At 47.2% G+C, this 27,870-nt stretch overlaps 1 protein-coding gene across 2 annotated transcripts; it reads left to right on the top strand.

Annotated features, from left to right (window-relative positions):
- Positions 1–27,813, top strand: CHRNG (cholinergic receptor nicotinic gamma subunit). 2 transcript variants are annotated; one of them, XM_081862568.1, is made up of 13 exons: positions 37–133; positions 3,072–3,122; positions 4,509–4,648; positions 7,041–7,085; positions 7,415–7,524; positions 9,831–9,986; positions 11,268–11,365; positions 15,296–15,499; positions 18,179–18,293; positions 19,790–19,904; positions 21,561–21,768; positions 23,617–23,750; positions 26,587–27,813. In XM_081862568.1, coding segments are annotated over exons 2-13 (1,491 nt in total). In that variant the 5' UTR covers positions 37–133; positions 3,072–3,121; the 3' UTR covers positions 26,752–27,813. The 2 variants fall into 2 exon arrangements, with proteins under 2 accessions (XP_081718693.1, XP_081718694.1); XM_081862567.1 differs by lacking the exon at positions 3,072–3,122 and having other exon boundaries at positions 1–133.
- The last annotated feature ends 57 nt before the right edge of the window (positions 27,814–27,870 follow it).

Raw genomic sequence — 27,870 nt, 5'->3', positions numbered from 1 at the left:
GTGGGTTTCAGCTCAAAATAGTCCTCCAGACCCTCCCACACACACACTGCTGCTTGGGGTTAGGAAGGAAGACCGATCTGCGCCACCGGCATGGGTTGGCCTAGCCTGGTCCTCGCCTTCACCTTCCTCACAGGTAAGGAGGCTCAGTCCAGGTGGAACTCCTGGGCTCATGTTGATGCGCTAAAACGGAACTCGGAAGCTTTTCCTTGGGAGCGGGAAAGGGGGGGAATTGCTTGGAACTGAGATGAAATGCGAAAGTAGGAAACTCCTGTGGGGAGTCAGATGGTTGGGAATGGTCTACACAGCTGGGCAGTGGGTCTCCATGGTTTCAGGCAGGGGACGGCCCCAGCAAAACCTGGAAGTGCAGGTGGGGGCTGACCCGGGGACCGTCTTAATGCAAAGCGGATTCTCTGCCCCTGAGCTATTGCCTAATGAGCAAGCAAGGGATGGGCGGGCCCCACCCTCGCCTCTGCAGCCTCCTTCTGTGGGGTAAAACAAATGGGATATCAGAGGGATTTGTCATGGACACAATGCAGTTGGGGGGAACTAGGCACAAAATTTAATGGATTGGAGATGATAAGATGATGATAGATAGATAGATAGATAGATAGATAGATAGATAGATAGATAATAGATAGATGATAGATAGATAGATAGATAGATAGATAGATAGATAGATAGATAGATGATAGATAGATAGATAGAGATAGATGATAGATAGATAGATAGATAGATAGATGATAGATAGATAGATAGATAGATAGATAGAGATAGATGATAGATAGATGATAGATAGATAGATAGATAGATAGATAGATAGATGATAGATAGATAGATACATGATAGATAGATGATATAGATAGATGATAGATAGATGATAGATAGATAGATAGATAGATAGATAGATAGATAGATAGATAGATAGATGATAGATAGATAGATAGATATAGATAGATAAATAGATAGATATAGATGATAGATAGATAGATAGATGATAGATAGATAGATAGATAGATAGATAGATAGATAGATAGATATGAAACTGGAAACAGGTAAGTGACACCTAAGGAGCATTTACAACACCTTTGTCCTTTTCAGTTTTAAGCTGCTCCTACCACAAGCCTAAGACTTGCTGATCAGAAGGTCGAAGGTTTGAATTCCCGCGGCGGGGTGAGGTCCCGTTGCTCAGTCCCAGCTCCTGCCAACCTAGCAGTTTGAAAGCACACAGTGCAAGTAGATAAATAGGTACCGCTCTGGCGGGGAGGTAAATGGTGTTTCCGTGCGCTGCTCTAGTTCACCAGAAGCAGCTTAGTCATGCTGGCCACATGACCCGGAAGCTGTACGCCGGCTCCCTCACCCAGTAAAGCGAGATGAGCGCCGCAACCCCAAAGTTGTCCGCAACTGGACCTAATGGTCAGGGGTCCCTTTACCCGTGGGTCATCTAGACCAACCCCCAGCAATGCCATGCTCCAGGGGTGCCCTGCCACCAAAGTGCTCACCTACGAGGGCTGGGTTGCAGAGGCAAGACAATCCAAACAGAGAACCAGCCTAAGCCCAAGCAGGATCCAGAGACAAAGTCAGGCACGAGTCCGAGGTCAAGATCCCAGGGAGGTTGGGCAAGGAACAGCAGAGCAAGGCAGCAAGACCAGACTCGGGAGCAAGGAGCCAGAGAACGCCATTGTTTCCAGCATCTGGAAATCTCAGGAGGGATGACTTAACTGGGCCAAACTTGGGCTTCCTATCGATCAGCCACCTGACATCACAATGGAACGAGGTGCGAGGTGCTTTGAAGTCCCAAAGTTGGGATTTCCCCTTGCAAGACCCTGATAAAAGGGAGGTCTTTCTTCTCCCTTCCTGAGTCCAGGACCATCTGATTATGGCAAGGGAATGACTATTAAACTGCATAGACAGGCCCTAAAATATCCTAGGTAGGAGCAAGTGCCCTCTGAGGAAAGGCTGTGAAGTTTGCCTTCCCCCCTCAAAGTCATTGTGGATGAAGAGTCCTGCTTGAGGGAGAGCAGCTGCTGGTCATGTCCATTAGCAAGCACGGGGGTGGCAGGTGCCAGCCGACAGTCACATTAAGAGTTTTCCAAAGTTCAGTCTCCCCTTGGAGCCGCCCACTCAGCCTCTCGACCCTGCCTGGCTCTATCAACTCCTCAGTAGGCAGCTGCAATTACCCTAATGAAGGCAATTTGCCAGCACTTCTCCCACACACTTCCCTTTTAGATTTTATTGGGCAGTTATCGTGGGCTAATAATTTGATAATGTACGGGATTAAAAAATAGTTAGCAAGGTAACCATCTGTGGACTAGACTAGACAGGGATAGATGGCAGGCGGAGCTGAGGGGCTTTAATATTAATCCATTATTATTTATGGAATGCATTCCACCTGCCTCATTAAATTCCCATTTCTGCCCAGGGATGGGAGTAAGTTTGGATTTGTGCAGGGAGCGGGTTTTTGTTTAGGGAGGCAGGGGATGATAAAGGTGGAACGTGATAAAGGTGTGTGCAAGTACGCTGGGTGTGGCGGAAGTAAAAAGGGAGAAGTCTGCCTATCACTAGAAATTCAATTCGCTTTGCATTTAAAGGTGAACTCATCTAAACCCGCAGTTTCTGAAAGAAGATGCAGACCAAAACATGGGCATCTTTCAGAATCCACACTTCTCCAAATTTTGCAATGCAATTCGCCATTCAAGCAACGTGTACAAAAAAAAGCATGTAATTAACAGGGTAAAGCGTGCATGGCAATACATATATTACAGTCCAAAAATGCATTATTAGTGGGGAATTATTTGCAAAAAAATAAATAAAAATTAATTGAATTGTAGAGTTGAATTGAATTATAGAGTTGAAAGGGGTACCAAGGGTCATTCAATCCCTGCAATGCAATAATTAGGTAACATCACATGCAGAAGTGTGTATATTAGGAGGAATTTACATTAAAATGATGGTTTAGGGTTGTTGTTGTTTTTTAAAAAAAGAATGCTGATGAAGAAATGCGGAGAACTGAAATTAGAAAAATGAGAAACTGAGAGAAACCAGAATTTTCAGATTTGTCAGTTCCTCCTCAGACGTTTCCTGATGAGATTGAACAGCAGTAAGTGCTGCAGAAACCAAAGAAAGTGATTTTCCTCACTCAACACACAATTCATTCCCAGAACTCTCAGAGCCGGCCCTACCATTGGGTCGAGTGAGGCAGCCGCCACATTCAGTAGATGCCTGATGTTGGAGAACAGCCATGAGATGTTGGAGGACAGAGCTGGGTGTGCCACACAGCCAGCCCTGCACCCTTTGTCAACTCTCTGGCCCACACCTGGTCTTCTCTTGCCTTGACGACTATAACCTTCCGCTCTCAAGTCTCCCATTGTCCCACCTGGTTCCCCTCACAGCTACCCATCATTTAGCTGTCATTCACTCCTCTCATTACTCTGACGCCCCTCCTTAACCTGGCTTTCTGTCCACACCAAAATCCAGCACAAGCTCCTTCTCCTTATCTCCAGGGCCCGTCCCCTTTATTTCTCTGCTCTCGTATCCTGACACAGCTCTGCCTGGGGTCTTTGTCCTCAGGCTCCGCCATCCTCAGGCCACCTGCTCCCCTTGCAAGGACCCCCACACTTTCTTGCTTGCTGCTCCCCATGTCTAGAGTCACTTTCCCTAACACCTGTGTGATGCCACCTCCTTCACTTCAAATGCTTCCTCGAAACCCTCCTTTTGCGTGGCAAGTTCCCCCCCCCCCCCGTGGAAATAATGACACAATTTTTAAGGTCAATGGGTTAAATAAGGCCACAACTTTTATTGGTTACAGGTGATGAGCGGTATTGGCTTAGGCATTGGTCCTAACTGACTATATCCGACTTCAGCCCGTCCGCCAGAAGTCCGGAAAGGCTTAACCACCAGTAGGGGGAGTCCTGCTGGTGCACATCAACTAGGAACTCCTCTAGGGTCACCACTTGGGGGCATGCCTTAGGCCCTTTCCTCCCTAGGCTTCGGACAGGGCCGTGCCCCCCGGGATCCTTTACCGGGCTACCCTTCAATATGTGGGGCAGGTGATGGTGCTTCCTCCCTTCTTCCATCTACAGTGCAATACCAATGCCTAACCGCCAATACCCAGAAAGATGTGACGATTTGCTACGAGGTAGGCAGAAACCAAGTGGCTGGTGCCAATTTGCCAAGTGGAAAAATTCCTACCAGGCCCCTCAATGGCGACCAACCAAGGTCCATAGCAAGGTCAAGGAACGGAAACCTTATAGGGCGGGAAAAGCAGGAAGAGCTGGTAAGCAGCAAAGAGGGAGATCCCCAGGCATGTCCTGCCTTAAATAGGGCAGGCCACACCCCCAGAGCCAGCTGATTGGCTGGCCAGGAGGTGACGCGGCCGGGAATCCCCCCAGTCGTGCGGGGGCCCGTGAAGCCGGCAACTCCACCTCCTCCAAAGAGCGGAAGTGGCTTTCCAAGGCACCTTTGGCTCTCCATACATAACAAAGAGTTGCTTCTTCATTGTCTTTCTCCAGTGGTCCTGAGCCGAAACCAGGAGGAGAAGCTTCTCAAAGACCTGATGGCCAACTATGACCGCAAATTCCGCCCAGCCAAGGACGAGAGGGACATTGTTGACGTTTCGGTCAAGCTAACCCTCACCAATCTCATCACACTGGTGAGGAAGGAAGGAAGGAATAAAGGCTTTATTTCCTCTCCCCCATGCAACATTTAGTTAAACTATGGAACTCCTTTCCACAGGACACAGTGATGGCTTTAAAAGATTAAATTCATGGAGGAGAGGGATATTGATGGCTATTTAGGGCATGTGACTGATTCTTGGGGGCACTGCAGAGGGCCCTACGACTGTCATGTAGAATGGAAAGCAAGAGGTAGATGCCGAATTTTGGCATTTCTTACATTCTTAACATCTCATACCTAAAATAGACATTTCAGAATTCTGTTGCTCACTAGCAAGGCTGCATGATCTAGTTCCTAAAGGAAGCACGAATGCATCTGCAGCAAGTTCCAATAGCAGGTGGAAATTTAAGGCTCAAGACAGATATATCATTTAAAAAATCACAGCACGCTCTTCACACATGATGTGAGCCTGGCTTCCCGACTTGCACAGCGAACACACATTATATCAAGCTGAATGTAGCATCAGCCTCCAGTCTTGCCTCTCCTTTTAGCTTTAAGTATGTTCTCCATCATTTTTATTGCTCAAAGCACCCAATGTACATTTATCGGCTCGTACATTCAACCTTAGCCTTGTTTTCAAAAATGAAAGGAGGGAAACGTTTATAAACAGTCGCAAAAGTGGCGGTGCCTTGGGGATGTCGTCATGGGTACAAGCCAACTGGCACCCTTATTTATTTATTTTATTTTATTTTATTAAACTGACATACTGCCCTTCATCCGAGGGTCACAGGGTGGTTTGAAGCCACCTCTTGCTGCGTATTTCCACTGAAGTAGTCTCACTAAAGGCCAGGATGCAAAGATGACAGAGACTGCCTCTACAGCCCCCTGTTTGCTGTCAAAAGGTGTAGGTTATAGAAGTTCAGGGTAAGTTGTAGCAAGACTGGATCAATGTTACAGTTGTCCAACTGTGAGGGCATCTCCACCTCCATCGTTAAAAACCTGGACGCTGAGGTCCAACTCCGAGGGCCTTCTGGCGGTTCCCTCATTACGAGAAGTGAGGTTACAAGGAACCAGGCACAGGGCCTTCTTGGTAGTGGCGCCGGCCTAGTGGAACGCCCTCCCTGTGGATAGCAAGGAGATAAAGAACTACACAACTTTTAGAAGACATCTGAAGGCAGCCCTGTATCAGGAAGTTTTTTGTTTTATGCTGTTTGTACAATGGTACCTTGGGTTACATACGCTTCAGGTTACATACGCTTCAGGTTACAGACTCCGCTAACCCAGAAATAGTACCTGGGGTTAAGAACTTTGCTTCAGGAAGAGAACAGAAATCGCATGGAGGGGGTGTGGCAGCAGCGGGAGGCCCCATTAGCTAAAGTGGTGCTTCAGGGTAAGAACAGTTTCAGGTTAAGAACGGACCTCCGGAACGAATTAAGTACATAACCAGAGGTACCACTATATATCTGTTAAAAACCACCCAGAGTGGCTGCACCAACCCAATTAGATGGGCAGGGGTACAAATATAATACAGTGGTACCTCCAGTTGCGAATGGGCTCTGTTCTGAAGGTCCGGCCGAATCCTGAGGTTTCCACAACCCGAGGATCACTGTTCTGCATATGTGCACGGGGAGGTAGACCGCTTCTGTGCATGTGCACGCGGCAAAACCCGGTCTGATACTTCCGGGTTTGCCACTTCTGTAACGTGAAATTTATGTAACCAGAGGCTTATGTAAGCCGAGGTGCTACTGTAACCATAATAAGAGCAGCAGCAGCAACAACAACACTCACCTTTTCTCTGCTCTTTCCAGGCATGGCCCACTCTTTAAAGTTCTGTGTCTGAGCATCATTCCCCTCCCCTCCAGAGCTTTCTCTGTGGAAACCTGCTCTTTGAAGCTCAATCGGAGCAAATGGCAATTGACAGAAAAACTGAATTAACATTTGCTCTGATTTAGCATTAAAGAGCGGGTTTTCCTGGAGCAAAAAAACAAGTGTGCTCAATCGTGGAACTTTTAAGCATGGACCTGTGCCTGGGAAGAGCAGGGCAAAAGGTAAGTGTGGATAAGACCTTAGATCAGTGTTTCCCTAACTTGGGTCTCCAGCTGTTTTTGGACTACAACGCCCATCGTCCCTAGCTAGCAGGGCCAGCGGTCAGGGATGATGGGAACTGTAGTCCAAAAACAGCTGGAGACCCAAGTTTGGGAAACACTGCCTTAGATGGTTTTCAAAGGAGGTTTCATGGAGGATAAGGCTACAAGCCACGACCTAGATGACTTTAAAAGGGAGAGAGGGCTCTTGTGCTCAGATCAGGCTTGTGGGTTTGACACAGGCATCTGGCTGGCCACTGTGAGAACAGGATCCTGCACTAGATGGACCTGATCCAGCCACAGGGTTCCTCTTACATTCTAACTCTGTCTCCTCTCTTTTTCCAGAATGAGAGGGACGAGGCTCTCACAACCAACGTTTGGGTAGAACTGGTAAGAGAAGCAGGCCCAGCTTCACCTGTTATCTTTTATGTGTTGCAAATTATGGACCCTTTAACTCTGCCTTTCCTACCCTGGAAGTCTTAAAAGCTAGTAACTTAATTTTGGGGGTGGGGTGGGGGGTGGGAGACAAATCCAGGGATACTGATGATTTTCCTAGCATCCTGGATTCTGGGTCTGGGAACTCTAGTTGTGCCTCTAGTTGAAATTTACCCTGGATTCAAATTTACCAGGAAGGAAGTCAGCCTCAAGACAGTAGCATGTTCCATTGCAAAATATCCACCAGGCCAGCCAGTGTGATTAACTGATTTCTTTGTTGGCAGAAATGGCACGATTACCGCCTGCAGTGGGATGCGGCTGATTACAACAACATCAAGTGTTTACGAATCCCCTCCACCATGGTGTGGCTGCCAGACATTGTCCTGGAGAACAAGTCAGTATCCTAAAGGGTTGTTCTCTTCCTCCTCCTCTTCCTCCTCCTCCTCTTCCTCCTCCAGCTCATCTGCCAGCTGGCTGCAGGTGAACTTGGGATTCCCCTTCTGTAGATAGGAGATGTGACCTAGCATGTCTCCTTGTAGCCAGGTAGCTTACTTGATCTTGGTGGGGTCCTCCTGGGCTCCTTCCACAAATTAGTTCCCAGAGAAATTGCTGAGTTTTGGGGGAAAGAGTAGCCTTCACCCAGAAGGAGGCAGTGTCTTTCTCTAGTGCAAAGAATCGTAAAATTGAAAAGCTGGAAGCGACCACAGAGATCATCTAGTCCAATCACTGGCAATGCATGAATCTTTTGCCGAACATGGGGCTTGAACCCACAAACCTGAGATTAAGAGTGTCAGGCTCTACCGACTGAGCCCTCCCTCGTGAACTAATTAGCTGGAAGAACAATTAAAACAGAGCTTACAAGCAGCATTTAAGATTGCATTATATGAGCTAGCACTGTCCTTCCTCATAGAAGATCCTTTTAATAAAATTGGTGGGGAACCTCCAGCCCTTGAGTGTATTTTAGGTCCCAGAAACATCTGGATTTGGCCCACAAGGGCTTTGGGGGCAAACTATGCCCACCTGTCTGTTACCAGGCAGGTGCCATATGGCATTAGGTGCTGTCACATCTGATCTAAGTACGCTGATTTTGGCACTAAGCACCACACAACGATGACTGGAGATAATCTTATCTCTGATCTTAGCGCTGTGGCACTTAGTGCTGAGATCAGAGACAACCCCATTCATTTGACTATAGACTGCCAGAAGGGTCTTAGATGGTCTTAGAAAGTCAGGGAAAAGAAAGGAATCACAAGGCCCCATAGCAGAGGGTAGAAGAGGCCCTTTTCCAAGATAAGAAGAGGGCTCCCCCCCCCTATTTTCCCACTCTGTGGCAGCTCTTAGCTAGGAGGTGAGGCTGCTCTCTTCTGAGACCAGCGCTAGGATAGGGAAGAAAAAAAATATGCCGAGTTGCCTCCCCACAACAGCACTGGGGCCGAAGAGGAACATCTCCTATCTCAGCGCTGGTACGGAGAAGATGAAAACACTGTTTTCTCACTCTTTAGCAATGAGTACAAGAGGAGCATCTTCTCCTATCTCAGCGCAGGTGCAGAGCAGAGGGGGGAAAGTGTTTCCTCGCTCCATAGCAGTGCTGGGGCAGGAGAGAAGAGTCTTCTATGTGTGCCTGCCTGCCTGCTTGAATGTGCTTGTGTTGACCATGCCCACCTCTGCCATGCATCCCTCTCAGGGGTGACCAACCTTCACTGCAGCCCTCGGGTCCCAAACGGCAGGAGAGCTCTGCTGCAAGAGGGAGGGGAAGGGATCCTGGCTCTCCTGACCTCTTCCTGGAAGCGGTTGGAGGATGGATGGCGGCTAACAGATTGAAGGTTGAATCCTGACAAGACAGAAGTACTGTTTTTGGGAGACAGGAGGCGGGCAGGTGTGGAGGATTCCCTGGTCCTGAATGGGGTGACTGTGCCCCTGAAGGACCAGGTGTGCAGCCTAGGAGTCATTTTGGACTCACAGCTGTCCATGGAGGCACAGGTCAAATCCGTGTCCAGGGCAGCTGTTTACCAGCTCCATCTGATAACCAGGCTGAAACCCTATCTGCCTGCGGACTGCCTTGCCAGAGTGGTGCATGCTCTGGTTATCTCCTGCTTGGACTACTGCAATGTGCTCTACATGGGGCTACCTTTGAAGGTGACCTGGAAACTACAACTAATCCAGAACACGGCAGCTAGACTGGTGACTGGGAGCAGCCGCTGAGACCATATAACACCAGTCTTGAAAGACCTACATTGTCTCCCAGTACGTTTCCGAGCACAATTCAAAGTGTTGGTGCTGACCTTGAAAGCCCCAAACAGCCTTGGCCCAGTATACCTGAAGGAGCATCTCCACCTCCATCGTTCAGTCCAGACACTGTGGTCCAGCTCTGAGGGCCTTCTGGTGGTTCACTCCCTACAAGAAGTGGTTACAGGAAACCAGGCAGAGGGCCTTCTCGGTGGTGGTGCCCTCCCTGTAGAACGCTCTCCCAACAGATGTCAAAGAGAACAACAACTACCAGACTTTTAGAAGACATCTGAAGGCAGCCCTGTTTAGGGGAGCTTTTAATGTTTGATGAATTATTACAGTATTTTAAATTTATTTTTTTTTTGGGGGGGGAAGCTGCCCAGAGTGGCTGGGGAAGCCCAGCCAGATGGGTGGGGTATAAGTAATAAATTATTATTATTATTATATTATTATTCCTCCCCTTGTTCCCCTCAGCATCGACGGGGTGTTTGAGGTTGCGTTGTACGTCAACGTCCTGGTGTCCCCTGATGGCAGCATCTCCTGGCTCCCCCCGGCCATCTACCGCAGCGTCTGCCCCATTGTGGTCACTTTCTTCCCCTTTGACTGGCAAAACTGCTCCATGGTGTTCCAGTGAGTACTAGTTGGAGCCTCCTGCACCCGTGGCAGTTCCCTGCGTGATTTAGAGGGTGGAGGGGGTGTCTCAGTGAGGGTGGAGAGGAAGGCAGTAGATGAAGGGGGACTTATCTTGCTCATTCATGTTCCTAACCCCCCCCCCAAAAAAAGAAAATGCTACTTATGTTGGAAATTTTAATGCCTGAAGGGGACTAATATATATTCATTTCTAACTGTGGGCACATTTTCTTTCTGCATTTATATCATATTTTTAAAATTAATTTTTCATATGCTAACATATATTTGCTTGTATTTACTTATTTAACGAAATGTATCTGCCGTTTGATTGTTAGCTCCCCACTTCTAAACAGTTGCATAAATTCAAAGTATGCAGCCCTATACAATCAAATTAATTTAGAAAATACCTATATGCATTATAAAACATACACCGAAACAATATACATGATAATGAGAGGATAAACAGGTATTTTAAATAATCATTTTATCCGTTCATACATTTACTTATATTAGCATGTAACCTGATATCTAAAGTTCCCTTTTTATATCTCACACAACCAGTTCCCAACAGTCTAAAATTTCTCTAAAATTTTCATATTTCTTTAACATGAATAATATCAATTTAACAATTGCCACCTGCTCCCATAAAGCACTAACTAATTCTTCCTTTTTCAGTTTATGGCCATCCTTCTAAGTCCTCCTTGCTAGAGCTGAAAATATCCAACACTTGAGTGTGGATATTCTTCTGTATCCTTTGATCATTCCCATTGCTCAAAAGGCATAAAGAGGGATCATTGGTCTGCCTCAGTCCAACTATTTCATTTACAGCTGAAATCACAATATGCTGATAAGGTCTGGCCGTCCAACAACCCCACCAGATGTGAACCATGGTTACCTAGGACTCAGATCTGATGAACCTTGGTTATCTGTATATTGTAGCACAGTAAGGGATTCTGCTCTGGTCTAGAGGCCTCTGGAAGTGATTGGCTGAATTGCGCTGGTGTCATAGAAGGCCTGGCAGGCGTTCTCAGGCAGGAATCGTGGCTAAAGAATCCTTGACCAATGGCAATCCAACTTCTAGTTGAAAACACTCAGTGAAAGAGAGTCCCCCACTTTCCAAAGGAATCCATTCCACTGTTGAACAGCTCTTACCACCAGAAGGTTCCTCTTAGTGTTTAGTGGCAATCTCCTTTTTTTTGTAATTGGTTCAGCTCCTACCCTCTGGAGCAGCAGGAAAAAACCTTACTTGATTCGGCCTTACTGAGTGATTTTATGTTTAAGGTCACAGACCTACAATGCCCGTGAAATCAACCTGCTGTTGACCGTCGAAGATGAGCAGACAATAGAATGGATCTTTATTGACCCTGAAGCTTTCACAGGTAACCCCACCTGCATGCAAGCCGAGGGGGACAACGGGTGGGAGGAGGTAATGATGCTGTCCAAATCCTTATAAGAACATCAAAAAACATAAGACTAGTCTTGTTGCATTGCGTTGGCTAAATTCAGCCTCCAGTTTCCTGCAGCAGTGAGTCTCATGCCTCTGCGAAACCTGCAAAGTCTCCAAGGAAAAGGGACACCCTTCCCCTGTCATTTGTTCCCATCCTTTGGTATTTACAGTTAAATTGCCCCTTACTATGGAGGCTCCATTTAATAGTAACGGATAGATATATCTTCAGTGTCAAGTTATTTTTTAAGGCTTTCTAAGCAACCATTCATACCTGCAGTGAATTCCACGAGTTAAATAAAGAGGAAGCACATCCTTTTTTCCTGGTCCTGATCCTACTGCCTGCCAGCTTTGCTGGCAAACTCCCCTGATTTCTAATGTTAGAAAATGTTCAGGGGATAAATCTCTCTCTCTCTCTCTCTCCTTCCACCTGGCACCACTCTTTAGGAAATGACAGGGCTGCCTAGAATCCTGAGGGCATTTGGAGGATTTGGAAAACAAAAGCATTTTTGGCACAGATACCACAAAGGCAAAGCATCATTTAGACCAGTGGTCAGCAAACTTTTTCAGCAGGGGGCCGGTCCACTGCCCCTCATACCTTGTGGGGGACAGGACTATATTTCGTATAAGAAAAATTGAACAAATTCCTATGCCCCCAAAATAACCCAGAGATGCATTTTAAATAAAAGCACACATTCTACTCATGTAAAAACACACTGATTCCTGGACCATCCGCAGGCCGGATTTAGAAGGCAATTGGGCCGGATCTGGCCCCCGGGCCTTAGTTTGCCTACCCATGATTTAGGTGCTCCCTGGCCCTGGCGGGGGCAAGGCGGTCGAGTCGTTCTGAGTGGGCGAAACGATTTAGCAGGGAAACTGTTTAACTATAAACCATAGAATCATGGAAGTGTAGAATTGGAAGAGAACCTGAGGGCCATCTAAGCTCTGTCCATGAGGTGTAAGTCAGGGCATTTCGTATAATCAATTTGACATACCAAACATGAGAAACAGATGGAATAAAGAACTGGAGGTTCGTATCTCACCCAATCAGTAGGACAATGTTTTTAACTTTGGTAGCCAATGTGTCGTTAGATTATGAATTATGCATTATACAACAAAAAGTAATAATTAGAATTCATTGGACTCTACTACACCTGCACAGAAAGGGATGATCTACAACAACATGCTGCACATAATAAGGAAATGCTTCTTTGAAACATGCTTATGCAGTATCCGACGCTTGCAAATTTCTGGAGGAAAGTATTAAGATGTATAAATACTGCTTTGGGGGATATTTTAAAATTGCCATAGGATAATATTATTCCAAGCCACATACCAACCATATGGGGTTTGACTGCGGGTCAACATAAATTAGGGCTGCCCTATGTCCGGGTTTGAAATAGTGTCCAGGCGGAATTTCCAAAATCACTAAAAACGTCTAAAAACCATAATAATAATAATAATAATAATAATAATAATAATAATAATAATAATAATTTATACCCCGCCCTCCCCAGTGGCTAACAACTGGTAATAAAAACAAGTTGATTAAAATACAATTTAAAAAACAAGATTAAAATACAACATTAAAACATTAAGATGCAGCCTCTTCACAGGAGGAGAAAGGAAAAAAAAAGAGTGTCAACCCATGTCAGAAGTGGGCAAATTTCCTTAAAAGCTCGACAACTTTTGTGCCCAGGTCCCCACTTTTAGAAATATGGCAACCCTAACGTAAGTGGACTCTTCATGCCCTTATTTCTGCTAAAAGACTGGTATCGAGACATTGGAAAGATAATACCATGGCCCCCCTTTTCCCAGCTGGAATGGGTAACATTCCAGGGGCCACAATCCAGTGGTGAATGGGGCCACTGGCAAAAGGTGGGTGGAGCAATGCATGCAAAATTCCCCTTTCTAGAGTAGGGTAGTTCCTACACAAACTCACACATCCCTCTCCTTCCTCCATCCAGACTGGCAGGAGACATTATCAGAACTCAAGGGCACATTCTAGCCAGGCACAAATCCTTGGGGTGGGTGTGAGGCAGGGCTGAGGAGGAGGGGTGGCTAAGGAAGGGGGTGGGGAGAGTCCTGAGGGCTTGGGGAGCTGCACTTGGGGTCCCTCTTCGGCTTTGCACCTGTCACCTGTTTGCATCCACCTCTTAATGGCTTCCAAGGTTTGCCTCACTTTGCTCTCTGGCCATGTGTCCCCCCCCCCCCCCAGCCTGCTTCTGTGGGTTATTAATAAGAATCACTGCAGGAGAATGTTTGGCATTTGTCATCCCCCCCCCTTTGTTCTGCTGGCTCCTCTCCTTCCCTCCCAGCCACTCCTATAGCTAACAGTTACATTTCAGCCAATTGATCCAGGAACGCAGCCGTCGCCAGCAGCTGCCGCTGCCATTCTCCATCATGTTTTAATAGCATCTCGGAGGTGGAAAAGTTCCTCTTTGGAAGCGAGAGGCTTTCTTGTTTTTTCATGATGGGGGACAAGCCAGTTATTTTGCACGGTTAAAAATCTATCTCTCCCGCAGACGGCGGGGGGAATAAACAAGAAAACACCAGCTTAATAGCGTGTCACGCTTGGCTTCGTGTTGCAGCCCAGAGAATGAGAGAGAGAGAGAGAGAGATAAATGTGGGCTTTTATATGGCAGCCGGGCCACTGGAGGCCTTGGGGACCAAACACATGGCAGAATCAGCTCTCTCTCCATCAGATTCCAGCTTCTGGCAGAAGTCCCTCTGCGGTGCCAGGCAGTAAGCTGGCAGCTCCAGGCATCCTGGCCCAGATGATCGGATGAGTCTTGCTATTGTGGATATATCGTTCACACAGGGCTCTAAATCCTCACTCAGATCCTGGGCACTTTTCTCATGGGCTCTGTTGTATCAGTTCTGTCTCTCTGTCTCTCTGTCTCTCTGTCTCTCTGTCTCTTTCTCTCTCTCTCTCTCTCTCTCTCTCTCTCTCTCTCTCTCTCACACACACACACACACACACACACACACCATGTAGGAAAGAGATTTCCCTCTGCACCTTTATTGTTTGCACTCGTTTCCCCATCAGCTCGTTCATCGCCAGCAGCTCCCTTCACCCAGGCTCCGTTCCTCGTCTCAATGTGGCAGCCTGGCTTCAGATCGAGGTGGCCGCCAGGACCAAACTTGGGGACCCCCAAAACAGCAGCAGCTGGTGCCCACTGGGAATAGTGGGGCAGTTGGCAGGGAGGTCAACAGTAGGGGGCGCCAGAGCTAAGGACAGGCAGAGCAATTTAGACAAGTTTTGTCCCCTCCTCATCTCTTGATTTCCGCAAGGGCAACACTGAGACTGTGAAGGGAGAAGCTGCTGGGCAAAGTGGGTGTGTCTGGGGCAAACTGAGGTTGGAGGGCCCTTAGTGAAAGAGGCACTACTGCCCACAAATGTTTGGAAGATGGGGAGCTCAAGGTGGTCTGGAGGCAATGAGCGATGCTTTCTTTTCAGGTGTGTTATTAGTTGGGCGAAGGCAACATTTCTCATCAAAGAATTATTTGATAGGCTTTTGAAATCTCCTGTTGGAGACTATCTCTGCTGGAGAATATTCTGCAGAATAGCCACTCCAGTTTTGCAAAGGAAGAATTTTGGGTGCTGCTGTGACCCAGAATGAATATCATTTAATGTTATTTCCGTATTGTTGAAGGAGGGAACAGGGCTAGAAACTTGGTGCACCTGTGTTTGTTTTAAAAGGTTGGGATGCGAGAATTCATGGTGATGTCAAAAATAGGGAATTGGAGAAAAGTGGGAGGGGGAGAGCTCTGAGCTGCTGGTCTCAGAAGTTCCATAGTTAATGTGACCGATATTTGTGTGTATATTTGCTCCTACCCACATGACGCTGCCTTCTCCTGACAGAGAACGGGGAATGGGCAATCAAGCACCGGCCAGCCAAGAAGGTTGTGAACGCCCAGCACTTCACACCAGATGACATAGGGTACCAGCAGATCATCTTCTTCCTCATCATCCAGAGGAAGCCACTCTTCTACATCATCAACATCATCATCCCTTGCGTGCTCATTTCCTCGGTTGCTGTGCTGGTCTACTTCCTCCCAGCGAAAGGTCAGCGCCAAAAGTATCACTGTGGACTCAGCTATACAGCTGCAAATAAGTGTGTTCTAAAGTGCAATATACAAATGTGACACCAGATGGCGACAGTGAGCTATGGCAAATTCAATGTATTTTTCAAAACTTTTTTTAAAAAAAACACATGTATTTTCACAGCATTTTTCAATATGTTTGTGGATTCCACCTGTGGTGCTTTGGTTGGCCTGGGTTAGGTCTGGTTAGCCTGTGGCCCCCCGGGTGTTGATGGATGATGGGAACTGTAGTCTGGAAAGCCCAGCTTCCCCCAACCTGGGCTAAGGATTCAGCACTCTGGACAGCTCCCAGGCTTTGCTTCACAGGGAGGCAAGGAACCGGGTTGGTCAAGAGGAAGTGGAAATTGGTGGGTCTTCCGATGTGGCTGAACTCCAACTCCCATCAGTCCCAGCCAGCACAGTCAGTGGTCAAGGATGATGGGAATTGTAGTCCTGCAACAGCAGAAAACCAACAGGTTCCCTATACAGGAAAGGGGGAATTTAGTGTGTGCCTGCCGGTTTTTGCAGCAGGCACGTGTTTAGCATGACACGGGCTACGATCGCCTCCAAATTTGCGCTGTTGAAAGCACTCTCACGACTTCCAGGCCTATTTATTCATTTCATCAGATATCTAAGTTTCCCCTTCATCCAAACAGACTGCAGGCAGGTGTAAATTAGTAAACATAGGGTAACCTCTTTACGCTTAGGGTCTTTGGCTCCTGGGGTGTCCATTTTCAGGACCCACCCTGCTTTTTTCTCAAGCTTCTAGTAAGAACTAACTCCACCTGACGATAAAATATAAAACCCGCATAAAAAGCAAAGTGCAGAAATGGAACATAAAGCATGAAACAGATCGTAAAACAGTATCAAAATCCTAAAACCATCAAGAATTAAAAACTGCAGGAATAAAATTTGGGAAGGCTTAGGAGAAAAGAAGCATTTTCTGTAGGTGTCAAAAACTGGTATAGCAACAGCAAAGTGATGACATAAGAGAAGACTCCTGGATCAGGCCAATCATCCATCTAGTCGTAAGTCCTCCTTTCTCAATGCCATGTATAATTTTATAAACTTCTATCATGTGTTCAGGGACGCAGGTGGCACTGTGGGTTAATCCACAGAGCCTAGGACTTGCCGATCAGAAGGTCAGCAGTTCGAATCCCCTCAACGGGGTGAGCTCCCGTTGCTCGGGCCCAGCTCCTGCCCACCTAGCAATTCAAAAGCACGTCAAAGTGCAAGGAGATAAATAGGTACTGCTCCGGCAGGAAGGTCAACAGCGTTTCCGTGCGCTGCTCTGGTTCGCCAGAAGCGGCTTAGTCCTGCTGGCCACATGACCCGGAAGCTGTATGCTGGCTCCCTCAGCCAGTAAAGCGAGATGAGCGCCGCAACCCCAGAGTTGGTCACGACTGGACCTGATGGTCAGGGATCCCTTTACCTTTACTACCGTGTCTCCTCTAACTCAAAGGCCCCAACGCTGCAACCTTTCCTCTTAGGAGAGTAATCTAGAGGACCCTGAGTTCCTCAGCACAATGAGAGAGGAGGAAAAACTTCTCTCCATCCAAACAATGTACAACAGCACAGGTTAAGAATCCCTCCCTCTAACCTGATAGATCAGCTCCTGCCTCCCTCGCCACCTCTGTTTAGCAGAAAAGAGCTGAGAAAGCTCAGAGCAAAACTGGGTCCCATCTCAGCAGGAACAAGGCCAAGATGCAGCCACGTGGCCTAGTGGCAACTGGAAGTTTGATAGATAAAGCCCCTCGTCCCCTAGCCTGCGATTAGGCAGTGGAAACACCTGCAGATGGGACTTACAGAGCATCCTGGTAGGAGAGAGTTGTTTTTAGGGTTCAGAAGACACAGGGTGGAAGGTGCTTTGCATCATTTTGAGGGCTCTGCCTCTCCCATCTCTCATCCTGGTGCCATTTACTGGATGTGAGGGCTGGGGCAGAAGCAAGATTGGGAGTAGGGCTGGCACACAAGTGAGAGGGGCTTGATCCAGCTGCAGCCCTGCTCTTCCTAACGTCTCCAGGACCAAGACTTGAATTGAGTTGGGGAGGTTCATAAGGAGCTCCTGGCTCACCAAGGCCAGCTTGGTGGGAGTCAATCAATGACGTGGTCCAGAGGCTGATGTCTCTTTCCCCGCTAGTCTGGGGTTTTGACTATGCTGTGAACCAATCAGTGAAGCATCCCTTTCTTTTAACCCTGTGGCAGTAGAAAAAAAATGGAGTTGGAAGTCCTAAGTTTAGAGAGGAAGCCCCTGGTACTATTTCAGATACGGTTAAGTACTTCATTCGTTCCGGAGGTCTGTTCTTAACCTGAAACTGTTCTTAACCTGAGGTACCACTTTAGCTAATGGGGCCTCCTGCTGCCGCTGCGCTGCCCCCGCACCATTTCTGTTCTCATCCTGAAGCAAAGTTCTTAACCCGAGGTACTATTTCTGGGTTAGCGGAGTCTGTAACCTGAAGCATCTGTAACCCAAGGTACCACTGTATTCCCTGCCTGTCAACTGGAGAGAGGAGGACAATAAGTGATACTTCTGTATCCCAGGCCTCTATTTTCAGAGCAACTAGGCATTCCTGGGGTGGACCTTCTTGGGACGGGGTGTGAGAGCATGATGAAGCAAGACAGAAGCCTTATTGCCTCCCTCTCTCTTTCTCTCTCTCTGCAGCTGGTGGTCAGAAGTGCACGGTTTCCATCAACGTCCTCCTGGCCCAGACCGTCTTCCTCTTCCTGATTGCAAAAAAGGTCCCTGAAACCTCGCAGGCAGTGCCGCTCATTGAAAAGTAAGCAAACAATGTTTAGGGAAGCTTTTAATGTTTGATGCATTGCTGTATTTTAATATTTTGTTGGAAGCCACCCAGAGTGGCTGGGGAAGCCTAGCCAAATGGGCAGCGTATAAATAATAAATTATTATTATTATTATTATTATTATTATTATTATTATTATTATTATTATTATGTCCTGTAGGTGGCAGTGATGGCCTCCAGCTTGGGGGCTTTAAAGGAGAATTCGACAAATAAATAGTTTCCAAAAAGCCACTCGTTTCATTTTAGCAAAGATTCCCCTGCATTGGGACATCGGCATGTTTCTGATGTTATTACACCAGTTCATCACTGAAGTGGCAACTCTTTGCGAAAGGGAGTTGCGGAATTTATCTTCCCAGCACTGTTGCGCGACAGATAATGGATAAATCCATTTTGCCGGTGGGGAATGAGGGAGAGGTAGCAGCTTGTCCAAGGCCCCGTGAGAAGCCTGCGAGAGTGGCAGGACGTGAGCTCTAGATGTTGGATTTGATCTCCGGCTGTTGGCATGGCTTTATTTTATTATGGCGGAAGCTCTTGAGGGCTAGCACCCACTTCATCAGATGTTATCCTGATAGATGCGTGACTAAGGCAGAGCTGCTTTCTAGACCACTGGCTGAAGCACCTCCTTCCTCCATTAAACCTCACTGCAGCCACTTTTGATGGGGAGGGGACTTTGCAGTTTGCCAAACTGCTCTGTGAAGTGCTTCTCCCCCTCCATTCAGCAACTCATCAGAAGACGTACACATGGTTGGTGGTTAGGATAGAAGGGAAATTTGGTTCTGTTTGCATTTTTAGGTGAGCCTTCCTGATTTGCCGCCCCCCCGCCCCAAGATACAATAAGTTAAACACAGCTGTCCTTCAGAATTCACAACTCTCTGAATTTTGTGGTGCATTTCTCTATAGACAAAAATTGGGTATACTAGGGTGCCTACAAATGCATATATTCACAAATGCATTACAGTGGAACCTCAGTTTTCGAACGTCTCCATTGATGAACGTTTCGGAACCAAAACGCCATAAACCCAGAAATAAATGCTTCCATTTTCAAACGCGCCTCAGAAGTCGACCTTCTAAGGCGGCCTCTGTTTCCAGTTTCCTTGTTGTATTGAGGCTTTTGTATTCAGTTTTCAGTTTTTGAACATTTCGGAAGTCGAACAGTCTTCCGGAACAGATTATGTTCGAAAACCGAGGTTCCACTGTATATCCAGGTTTGGGGTTTTTTTGGTTGTTGTTGTTTTTTTGCAAAACTGTGCCTACAAATGCATATTATTAGTGAATGCATCATATATGGGGAAAGCGTAAAATTGCAAAAACATGGACACATTTGCATACTGATATGTGTGCATTAAGGGGAAGGCATTTTCCATTTACTTAGAAGAACAAATTCTCAGACTGATGAAGAATAGGAAATGGTTGATTTTGCCACTGACTAGGGCAGGTGACCTGTGTGCCATTTCCCTTTTTCTCCCCAAAGGTACTTAACTTTCCTCTTGGTGGTTACTATTGCCATTGTCGTGAATGCTGTCATTGTACTCAACGTTTCCCTGAGGACCCCCAACACTCACTCCATGTCCGCACGGGTCCGAGAGGTAGGTCCAGTGGATGCTGCCCAGAAGCTCTGGGCTGGTCCCCTGCTCACCTTAGACCTCCTTGCACCGCTGAGCCCCAAGACTTGGCCTTTGCCTTACCTAGGAAACTGCCTTATCCTGACTCAGACCACAGGTCCCTCTAGCTCAGCGTTGACCACACTGACTGGCAACAGCTCTCTGGGGTTTTATGCAGGTGTCGTTCCCAGTCCTACCTGGAGATGTTGGGGATCAAATCTGGGGCCTCCTGCACACAAGGCATATCCTCTGCCACTGAGCTACGGCCCTGTCCCCTTCCTTCTTTCTTTTTTTAAAATAATTTTTATTAAGTTTCATCTTACCGAATTAAACACATCAAACCAATTAATCCAAATTATAACAATACAAATCATATAATCCAATTATTTTCCAATTTATAATTTTTTGTGGGGGGTACCCATGCTTCTTGATCGGCAGGAGTCCAATCCTCGAATATTTGTGCTGCTTTCATATTAAGAATGATATTTCCAGTCCCCTCTTCTCAATCCTTGTCGTTACTCATTTTCCTTTTCCTTCACCTCCGAGTTGCTCCGCAAGTGGGTTGAAAAAAACACAGTCTTATTTGTGTTTCTGTGTGGGCTTTGTACTTCCTTCTTGAAGAGCCACAGCCCTAGCTCAAACCCCAGACCTTGCCCTTTCATGTAACAACCCACTTGGAAACTGCCACAGACTGGCTGGGCACCAGGAGTGCCAGCTTAGCCCTGCGACCATGGGTGCCCGGGGCCATGGGTGTCATGCAGTGGGGACTTTTGTGGGTGCTTGGGCACCCAGGGCCCCAAGGAGATGGCAGAGGAATGGTGGGAGGAACCAGAGTCTGGGGAATGGTGGTGGGGTGACAATGAGTGGTCAGGACGAGGCGACTGGGAGGAGGAGGTGTCAGAAGCTGAAGAGGCAACAGGGCTTAATAAGCAAGGAGAGTCTGTGGGAGAGAGAAGTTCAGAAACAGAAGCAGGAGAGGAGGGAGGAAAAGAGGCAGAGATGAGTCAGGCTGGTGAAGAGTCTTGAGTGTCTCCCCCTCCTGCTGCAACAAGCACCCCTCCCTGCTGGTCTCCCAGAACCAGGAGAGGCATGAAAAGAGCAAAGGAGAAATTGGAGGCACAGTCTCCGATTGCTTGGGAAAAGCCATGGCGAGGAGGGGACTTAGGCAGCTGAGGGGAGGAAGGGACCTTCAGTCTGGAGACCCAGTGTGGTGTAGTGGTTAAGACCGGTGGACTCGTAATCTGGTGAACCGGGTTTGCGTCTCTGCTCCTCCACATGCAGCTGCTGGGTGACCTTGGGCCAGTCATACTTCTCTGAAGTCTCTCAGCCCCACTCACCTCACAGAGTGCTTGTTGTGGGGGAGGAAGGGAAAGGAGAATGTTAGCTGCTTTGAGACTCCTTCGGGTAGTGATAAAGCGGGATATCAAATCCAAACTCTTCTTCTCCATCTCAGCAACAACTTCATGGGGGCAAACCTGCCGGACATGAGTTGCTGTGCTCATTAGGCCTGACACTCCTGTGCCCTTCTTGTTTTGTCTGATAAAGCATTAACTCCAACTTGCTCTGTGTGGTTTCCTGCCGGCTCACTCCTGTCAGAAACCCTCCTGAGCAACCTCACCATTTTCTTCCCCCACCTCCCAGGTGTTTCTGAGGCTGGTGCCACGCTACCTGGGCATGCACATGCGGCGTGTCGACGCGCCCACAGGGAATCGTCTCGTCCGCCGGCGGAGCTCTCTGGGGCTCATGGCAAAAGCGGATGAGTACATGCTGTGGAAGGCACGAAGCGAGCTCCTCTTTGAGAGGCAGAGGGAGCGTGACGGGTTGGTGAAGATGCTTCTGGCGCAGATAGGTAAGTCTTGGGCGAGCAGCAGAAGGTGGTCTGTTGTGGAAGGGAGCAGACGATGGGGAAAGGGGAGATGTTTCTTTTTTTTATAATAATTTTTATTCATTTTAAAACATATTATTTATCATACATACCACAAAATTTCACATCTTATACAATCTTTTTGGACTTCCATCAGCACCTCTGATGATCCCCCATTTTTATCATTTCTTCTGCATTTCTTAAATTCATATTGCCTTTAATTATCTTAACTAACACCTTCCATTTTATCCAGTTATGCAATAATTCAAATTATTCACCTCACAAAACATCTTGCAAACCTACAAATGTAATCTGATCATCACAATTACTTTTCAAATAGTCCGTATTTACACCAATCTTCTGTGAATCTCTGGTCCTGCCGGTTTCGATTTTTTCCTGTTAATTTATCTAACTCTGCATAGTCCATCAATTTCATCCTCCAGTCTTCTTTCGTCGGTAATTCTTCTTGCTTCCATTTTTGTGCCAACAGTATTCTTGCTGCCGTCATTGCATATAAAAACAGCTTACAATCTTTTCTATTTATATCATCTCCTACAATGCCAAGTAGAAATGCTTCTGGTTTCTTAATAAATGTATATTTCAACATTTTTTTCATCTTGTTATACAGTGGTGCCTCGCAAGACGAAATTAATTCGTTCCGTGAGTCTCTTCGTCTTGCGGTTTTTTGGTCTTGCAAAGCACGGCTATTAGCGGCTTAGCGGCTTAGAAAAAGGGGGGGGAAGGAAAAAAACTCGCAAGAACTCGCAAGACGTTTCGTCTTGCGAAGCAAGCCCATAGGGAAATTCGTCTTGCGAAGCACCTCAAAAGACGGAAAACTCTTTCGTCTAGCGAGTTTTTCGTCTTGCGAGGCATTTGTCTTGCGGGGCACCACTGTATATCATTTCCCAGAAGTTTTTCACCTTTTTACATTCCGGGGGGGGGGGATGTTTCAAGTTCTTCCTCTTCCCCCACCCCTCAGCCTTCACGAGCTCAGAGCCCTCTTCGATTTGGACTGGGGAGCCTGTGTTCTTTTCCCACAGATGTCACTAGACTACAACTCCCATCATTCCCTGAGCAATGCCCTTGCTGGCCAGGGCTGATGGGAGTTGTAGTCCGACAACAAACTCTTGTTTTAGAGTCCCAGTGCTTTCTTTCTGGGGGTACTCAGTGGGGTGCAGGACCAACACATTTCCCCCAAATGTGTGGCACTTACTGCAACAACTTCATGGTGAGGAACAGCACCCTTTTTCCTAAAAAAAAGAAGAAGGGGGGGGGAAGCAAAGCACTGCTAGAGACTTATAGGGTTTCTTTTTCTTTTATTGATTTATAATAAAAACAAGGAAGACTAAGCCACAAATTGCAAGAACAGGGCAGGAGCATAGCAAAAAGGAACATAAGACTTACAGTATTTTTAAAAGTGCATTTTAGCACACAGCAGGCGGTGCTAATCCGCAAACAGCATCCGTCCCCTTTAAATCCCCAGAGCTGCTTCTGCCAGCTCACTTCATCCTCAGCTGTCCTCCTCTTCCTTGATCTTTCTGGGCAGTTCTTCTGAGCTAGGCCACGCCCTGCAGGCGGATTGCCTCTTCATCATGTGGAGGAGACTTTAAAAATGCTATTAAAACCCATTCTTCTCTATTAATTCCACTGCAGTCCACTCATACCAGGGGCCGCCAGAAGACTTTAACATTTTAAAACCAGCATCTTAGTGTTCTGCTGCCCTCTGTCTTTCCTGCATGCTCTTGGGTCAAGTGTGGAAGCTGTTTTGGCCCCCAACAAGATCTCCCCTGTTCAGATTCTTCCTCTGCAATCTTGACATTTCCCCTTTCCCAGGAGGCAGCTTAGAGAACGGAAGTCCCCAGGAGATTTGCAACAGTCTGTGCCGTGCTACCCCGGAGATCCAGGCCTGTGTCGATGCCTGCAACCACATTGCTAAGACTTTGGAAGAGAAGAAGGACTTTGACAGTGTAAGTTGCCATCTCAGATGTACAGCTGTTTAGGGACCTGTTCACACAGGCATGTTCTTCTCCTGCTGACTCTGGCATCAAGCAATGTTTTGCATGTGTGAATGCGCAGTCATAGGAGAAGATTGATTGATTGATTGATTGATTGATTGATTGATTGATTGAAATGATATCAGGGGAAAAGGCAGAGCACAAATCAAACCTATTTTTAAGCAGAGGCAATTAACACATTGTTTAGGTATGCATTCAGTTAATTAATTAAATTATGTAACACTTAACACCAAAACAGGTTTCTAAGCGGTTTACCATTATTGTTTATGGTTATTTATTAATTTATGTACTGCTTAATGGCAAAAAATAAGGCTTCTGAGTGGATTGCAAAGCATGAAATCCCAGCTACTCACACGTTGACACATCCCTTGTTAAAATACACCATAAAATAATTCTGCTACAATATTTAAATAAAAGCGTAACCCATAATCGAAAAGGGCAATAAAACAATCCCATTAAAACAGCACGGCGATTGAAACGGGAGATCAAGGGAATGCCTGTGCGAACAGGTGTGATTTCAAAAGCCGTCGGCATGCCAATGCAGATGGCGCCTCTCGTATTTCATTCAGCTGTGGGCTTTCATCTTGTCTGTCGAAAGCCCTCTTCAGGCATTTCTCTCCACACTTCTTCTTGTGCTCTTAAGTGCACTGCCAGGGCATGTGGTGCTCCCAGTGTTGCCCAACTAAGGAGGGCATATGCCAAGCAGGGATCTATGGGGTGTGGCAGGCCCTTAGGTAACCTGGTCCCTAGTTATTCAGGGCTTGTAAGTGCTAAGAGTAAAGCCTTGAATTGTGCCCAGTAACATATCAGCAGCCAGTAAAGCGGCTCCTTGGCAGGGGTCTTATCTATGGCATTGACAGACTGTGCAAGTCAACAACCCAGCTGCTAAAATCTGCACCAGTCGCAGCTTCCGAGTGAAACCCGATCGAATAATGAGCAGGCCTTCCGCTGCCCCAAATGGTGGGGAGAACCAGGAGATGAAGCGGTTGTGGTCGCAGCATAAGCCAGAGGGTTGAAAGAATGAGCTGAGGAGGAAACCTCACCATCCCGAGGAAACCCATACCAGGGGGCTGTGAATCAGTGGCAAAGGAACACCAAGACCCCAACGTCCTGCTTTGGAACCGTTAGAGGACTTACAAATCAGTGGGCAAGACAAGAACTTTATTGTCCCCCCTAAAGAAAAGAAAAAATGGAACAGACACAGGAAACTCCACCCAGGTACAACTAAATCCAGCGCCACCCAGGAACTAAGCTGTATAATGACACCATTCTTATTTTTATTAATTAAATTTCTATGCAGCTCTTCATCCGAGGATCACAGGGTGGCTCACAGTATAAAAACACAAAATCACAAACAAAACCATACCCCCCATACTGTCCACACACAAACACACCCTCTCCTCTCTTCAGAGGCTCCAGGCAAAGACTGTGTTGAGAATCCTCCGTTGGGAATGTTTGCCATGAAATTGGTCAGGGAGGGAGGGTGTGACTGTTCCTCCTCACCCCTGGTTTCACCTCTTTCCACCGCTACAACAGCCCCCCGGGTAATTTAATGCTAGTTTTAATTTCCCACAGGTCCTGTGGGCAAGGGTGCTGCAGCGTCCTTCCCAGTAGGCCTCTGAGAAACTAAGCTTTGGCTGCCTGTGATTGGGGTGACAGGCAAAAGGGGACTGCTTTGTTTCAGCCCTGCTCCTGTCTGTCAGGCTTCAGGAAATCCAATAATAATAATAATAATAATTATTATTATTATTATTATTATTATTATTATTATTTATATCCCGCCCTCCCCAGCCAAAGCCGGGCTCAGAGCAGCTAACAACAGTAAAAATAACACCGTTTACATAAAATCACAATCAATTAATTGAAATACATTCTAAAATCAATTCAGAATCAAATTAATGGCAACCATTGGGCTAGAGTTCTATGAGGATTACAGAAGGAGAGAGAGGGTCAGACTGTGCCTTGGCCAAAGGCCTGGTGGAACAGCTCCGTCTTGCAGGCCCTGCAGAAAGATGTCAAGTCCCACAGGGCCCTGGTCTCTTGGGACAGAGCGTTCCACCAGATCGGGGCCACGGCCGAAAAAGCCCTGGCTCTGGTTGAGGCCAGCCTAACCTCTCTGTGGCCCAGGATCTCCAATATATTTTTGTTTGAAGACCATAAGGTCCTTCGTGGGACATACCAGGAGAGGCGGTCCTGTAGGTAAGAGGGTCCTATGGTGGGCAACCAAGAATTAGATAAGCAAGAAGAGTTCTTACCAAGTCTTTTATTCAATATTCACAGAAAGAGGCTTTGAAAAGTGCCTCTCTTGCAGTAATGGCGTTGCTCTGATTAAAGCTCCACCCCTTCCATCTCTCCTGTTATACATCATCCGTAAGGTGGCTGATCTGTGCCTTCTGCCTTTAAGCTTTCTCTTCTCCTACTCTCAGTGCCCGCCGGGTCCTGGGAGAGGGGGGATCTGGTATGCTTTCTAAAGATACCAAGACTGTCAGCTGTCTCTCCTCCTCCTCCTCCTCTCTCAATATTTCCCAGCTTCTCCCCTCTGCAGCCTCTGAGCTATGACCGTCTGCAAACAACTGTTGTAAATCCATGCTGTCTCCCTCTTCTCTGGGAAGTGCCGGAGGGGGGGAGATGGACTCCACCATTCCTCCTCAGTCCCGCCCTCACACTGTCAGGCTCGAAGGACCCCTGTGGCAGCCTCCACGCCCTCTTCCGCTGGACAACTTGCACACCTCTGAGCCACCGAAAACAATTCTAACGTGCATCCTGTCTGGTGTCTTCTTTTTTGCAGGAGAACGAGGAGTGGATCTTGGTGGGCCGGGTCATTGACCGCGTCTGCTTCCTCTTCATGGCCTCCATCTTCATTTGTGGGACACTGGGTGTCTTCCTGATGGCTCAGTTCAACCAGGCTCCTGCAGAGCCCTTCCCAGGGGACCCCAAGCTGTACCTCCCCTAGGAATGAGGTCTATCTAGGGGTGGCGGCAGCAGTGGCAGCAGCGGTGGCAACCCCTCAACGGCCGTGTGTTGGCGCCATCTCTCTAATGAAACCTCTGTGCTTGGTGGGCTTCTATGCTGAGAGCCAATTATGTCCCATAGGAATGCAAGAAGACTCCATATCCATTGGACCATCTATCTCAATATGGTCTACACTGGCAGGCAGCAGCTCTCCAGGGTTTCAGGCAGGAGTCTCCTCCAACCCTACCTTGGAAAGGGGATCTTCTGCATGCAAACCATGTTCTTTATCACTGAGCTATGGCCCTCCCTCAAAGCCACAAAGCCTTCTTGTTTAAGTTAGTGTCTGCTAACGTGTTCTAGCAGGTGAGCACACCAGGATTGCCTTTTTTGGTGGGTTGCAGGGTTGCCCGTCAGTGCCTTCCCTGGTTCCTCAGCGAACAGCTGAAGCTAAGAGAGGCAGGCACTAGTTGTCCCCTCCCTGTGAGACCGTTGGAAAAGCTGCAGCCTTAAAGGTAGTCCATTACCTGGGGCTTGTCCATTAATCAGATATTTGACTGCATTCAGGCAGCACTTCATTCCTCTTCCCCAACATTTACTTACCTGAAAAATTCTGCATTTTATGTGCTCTCTCACACGACATGAAAAGCTACTTCTGGAAACATAGCAAAAATTGTAGTCCTGATTTCCATGTCCATTGCTTTTGGAAGCAACCAGTTCGCAATCCCTTTGTGGCTGTTTCTAAAAGCAATCAACGCGGAAATGAATATCATGGGAGTTTTGCATTGTTGTTTTTTCTGGAGTTTGTGGAGGGAATTTGGGGCAGGGATCTGGCAGAGCATTCCCTCCTGCCGTTTGCATGAATGGACTACACACATAAAGAGTGGCAACGTGTCCAATGGCAGGTGTGAACAGAATTGAGCGCGGCACAGTGGCACCAAACGTCCAAAGGCCACAGTTCCACAAGGCAATGTGAAAGGAATGTGAGAAACTCATGCAGATGCCTAGTGGAATTGCCATCAGGAAAATAAACAGGATGGAACACACACACACCCCGACACACACACACACACACACACACACACACACACACACACACACACCTGAAGGTGGTCTTTGTCTC

The sequence above is a fragment of the Podarcis erhardii genome (assembly GCF_964252035.2).
Source record: "Podarcis erhardii genome assembly, chromosome: 5".
Lineage (NCBI taxonomy): Eukaryota > Metazoa > Chordata > Lepidosauria > Squamata > Lacertidae > Podarcis > Podarcis erhardii.
The sequence above is the reverse complement of the archived record's forward strand: the minus strand, read 5'-3'. Positions and strand labels throughout refer to the sequence as shown.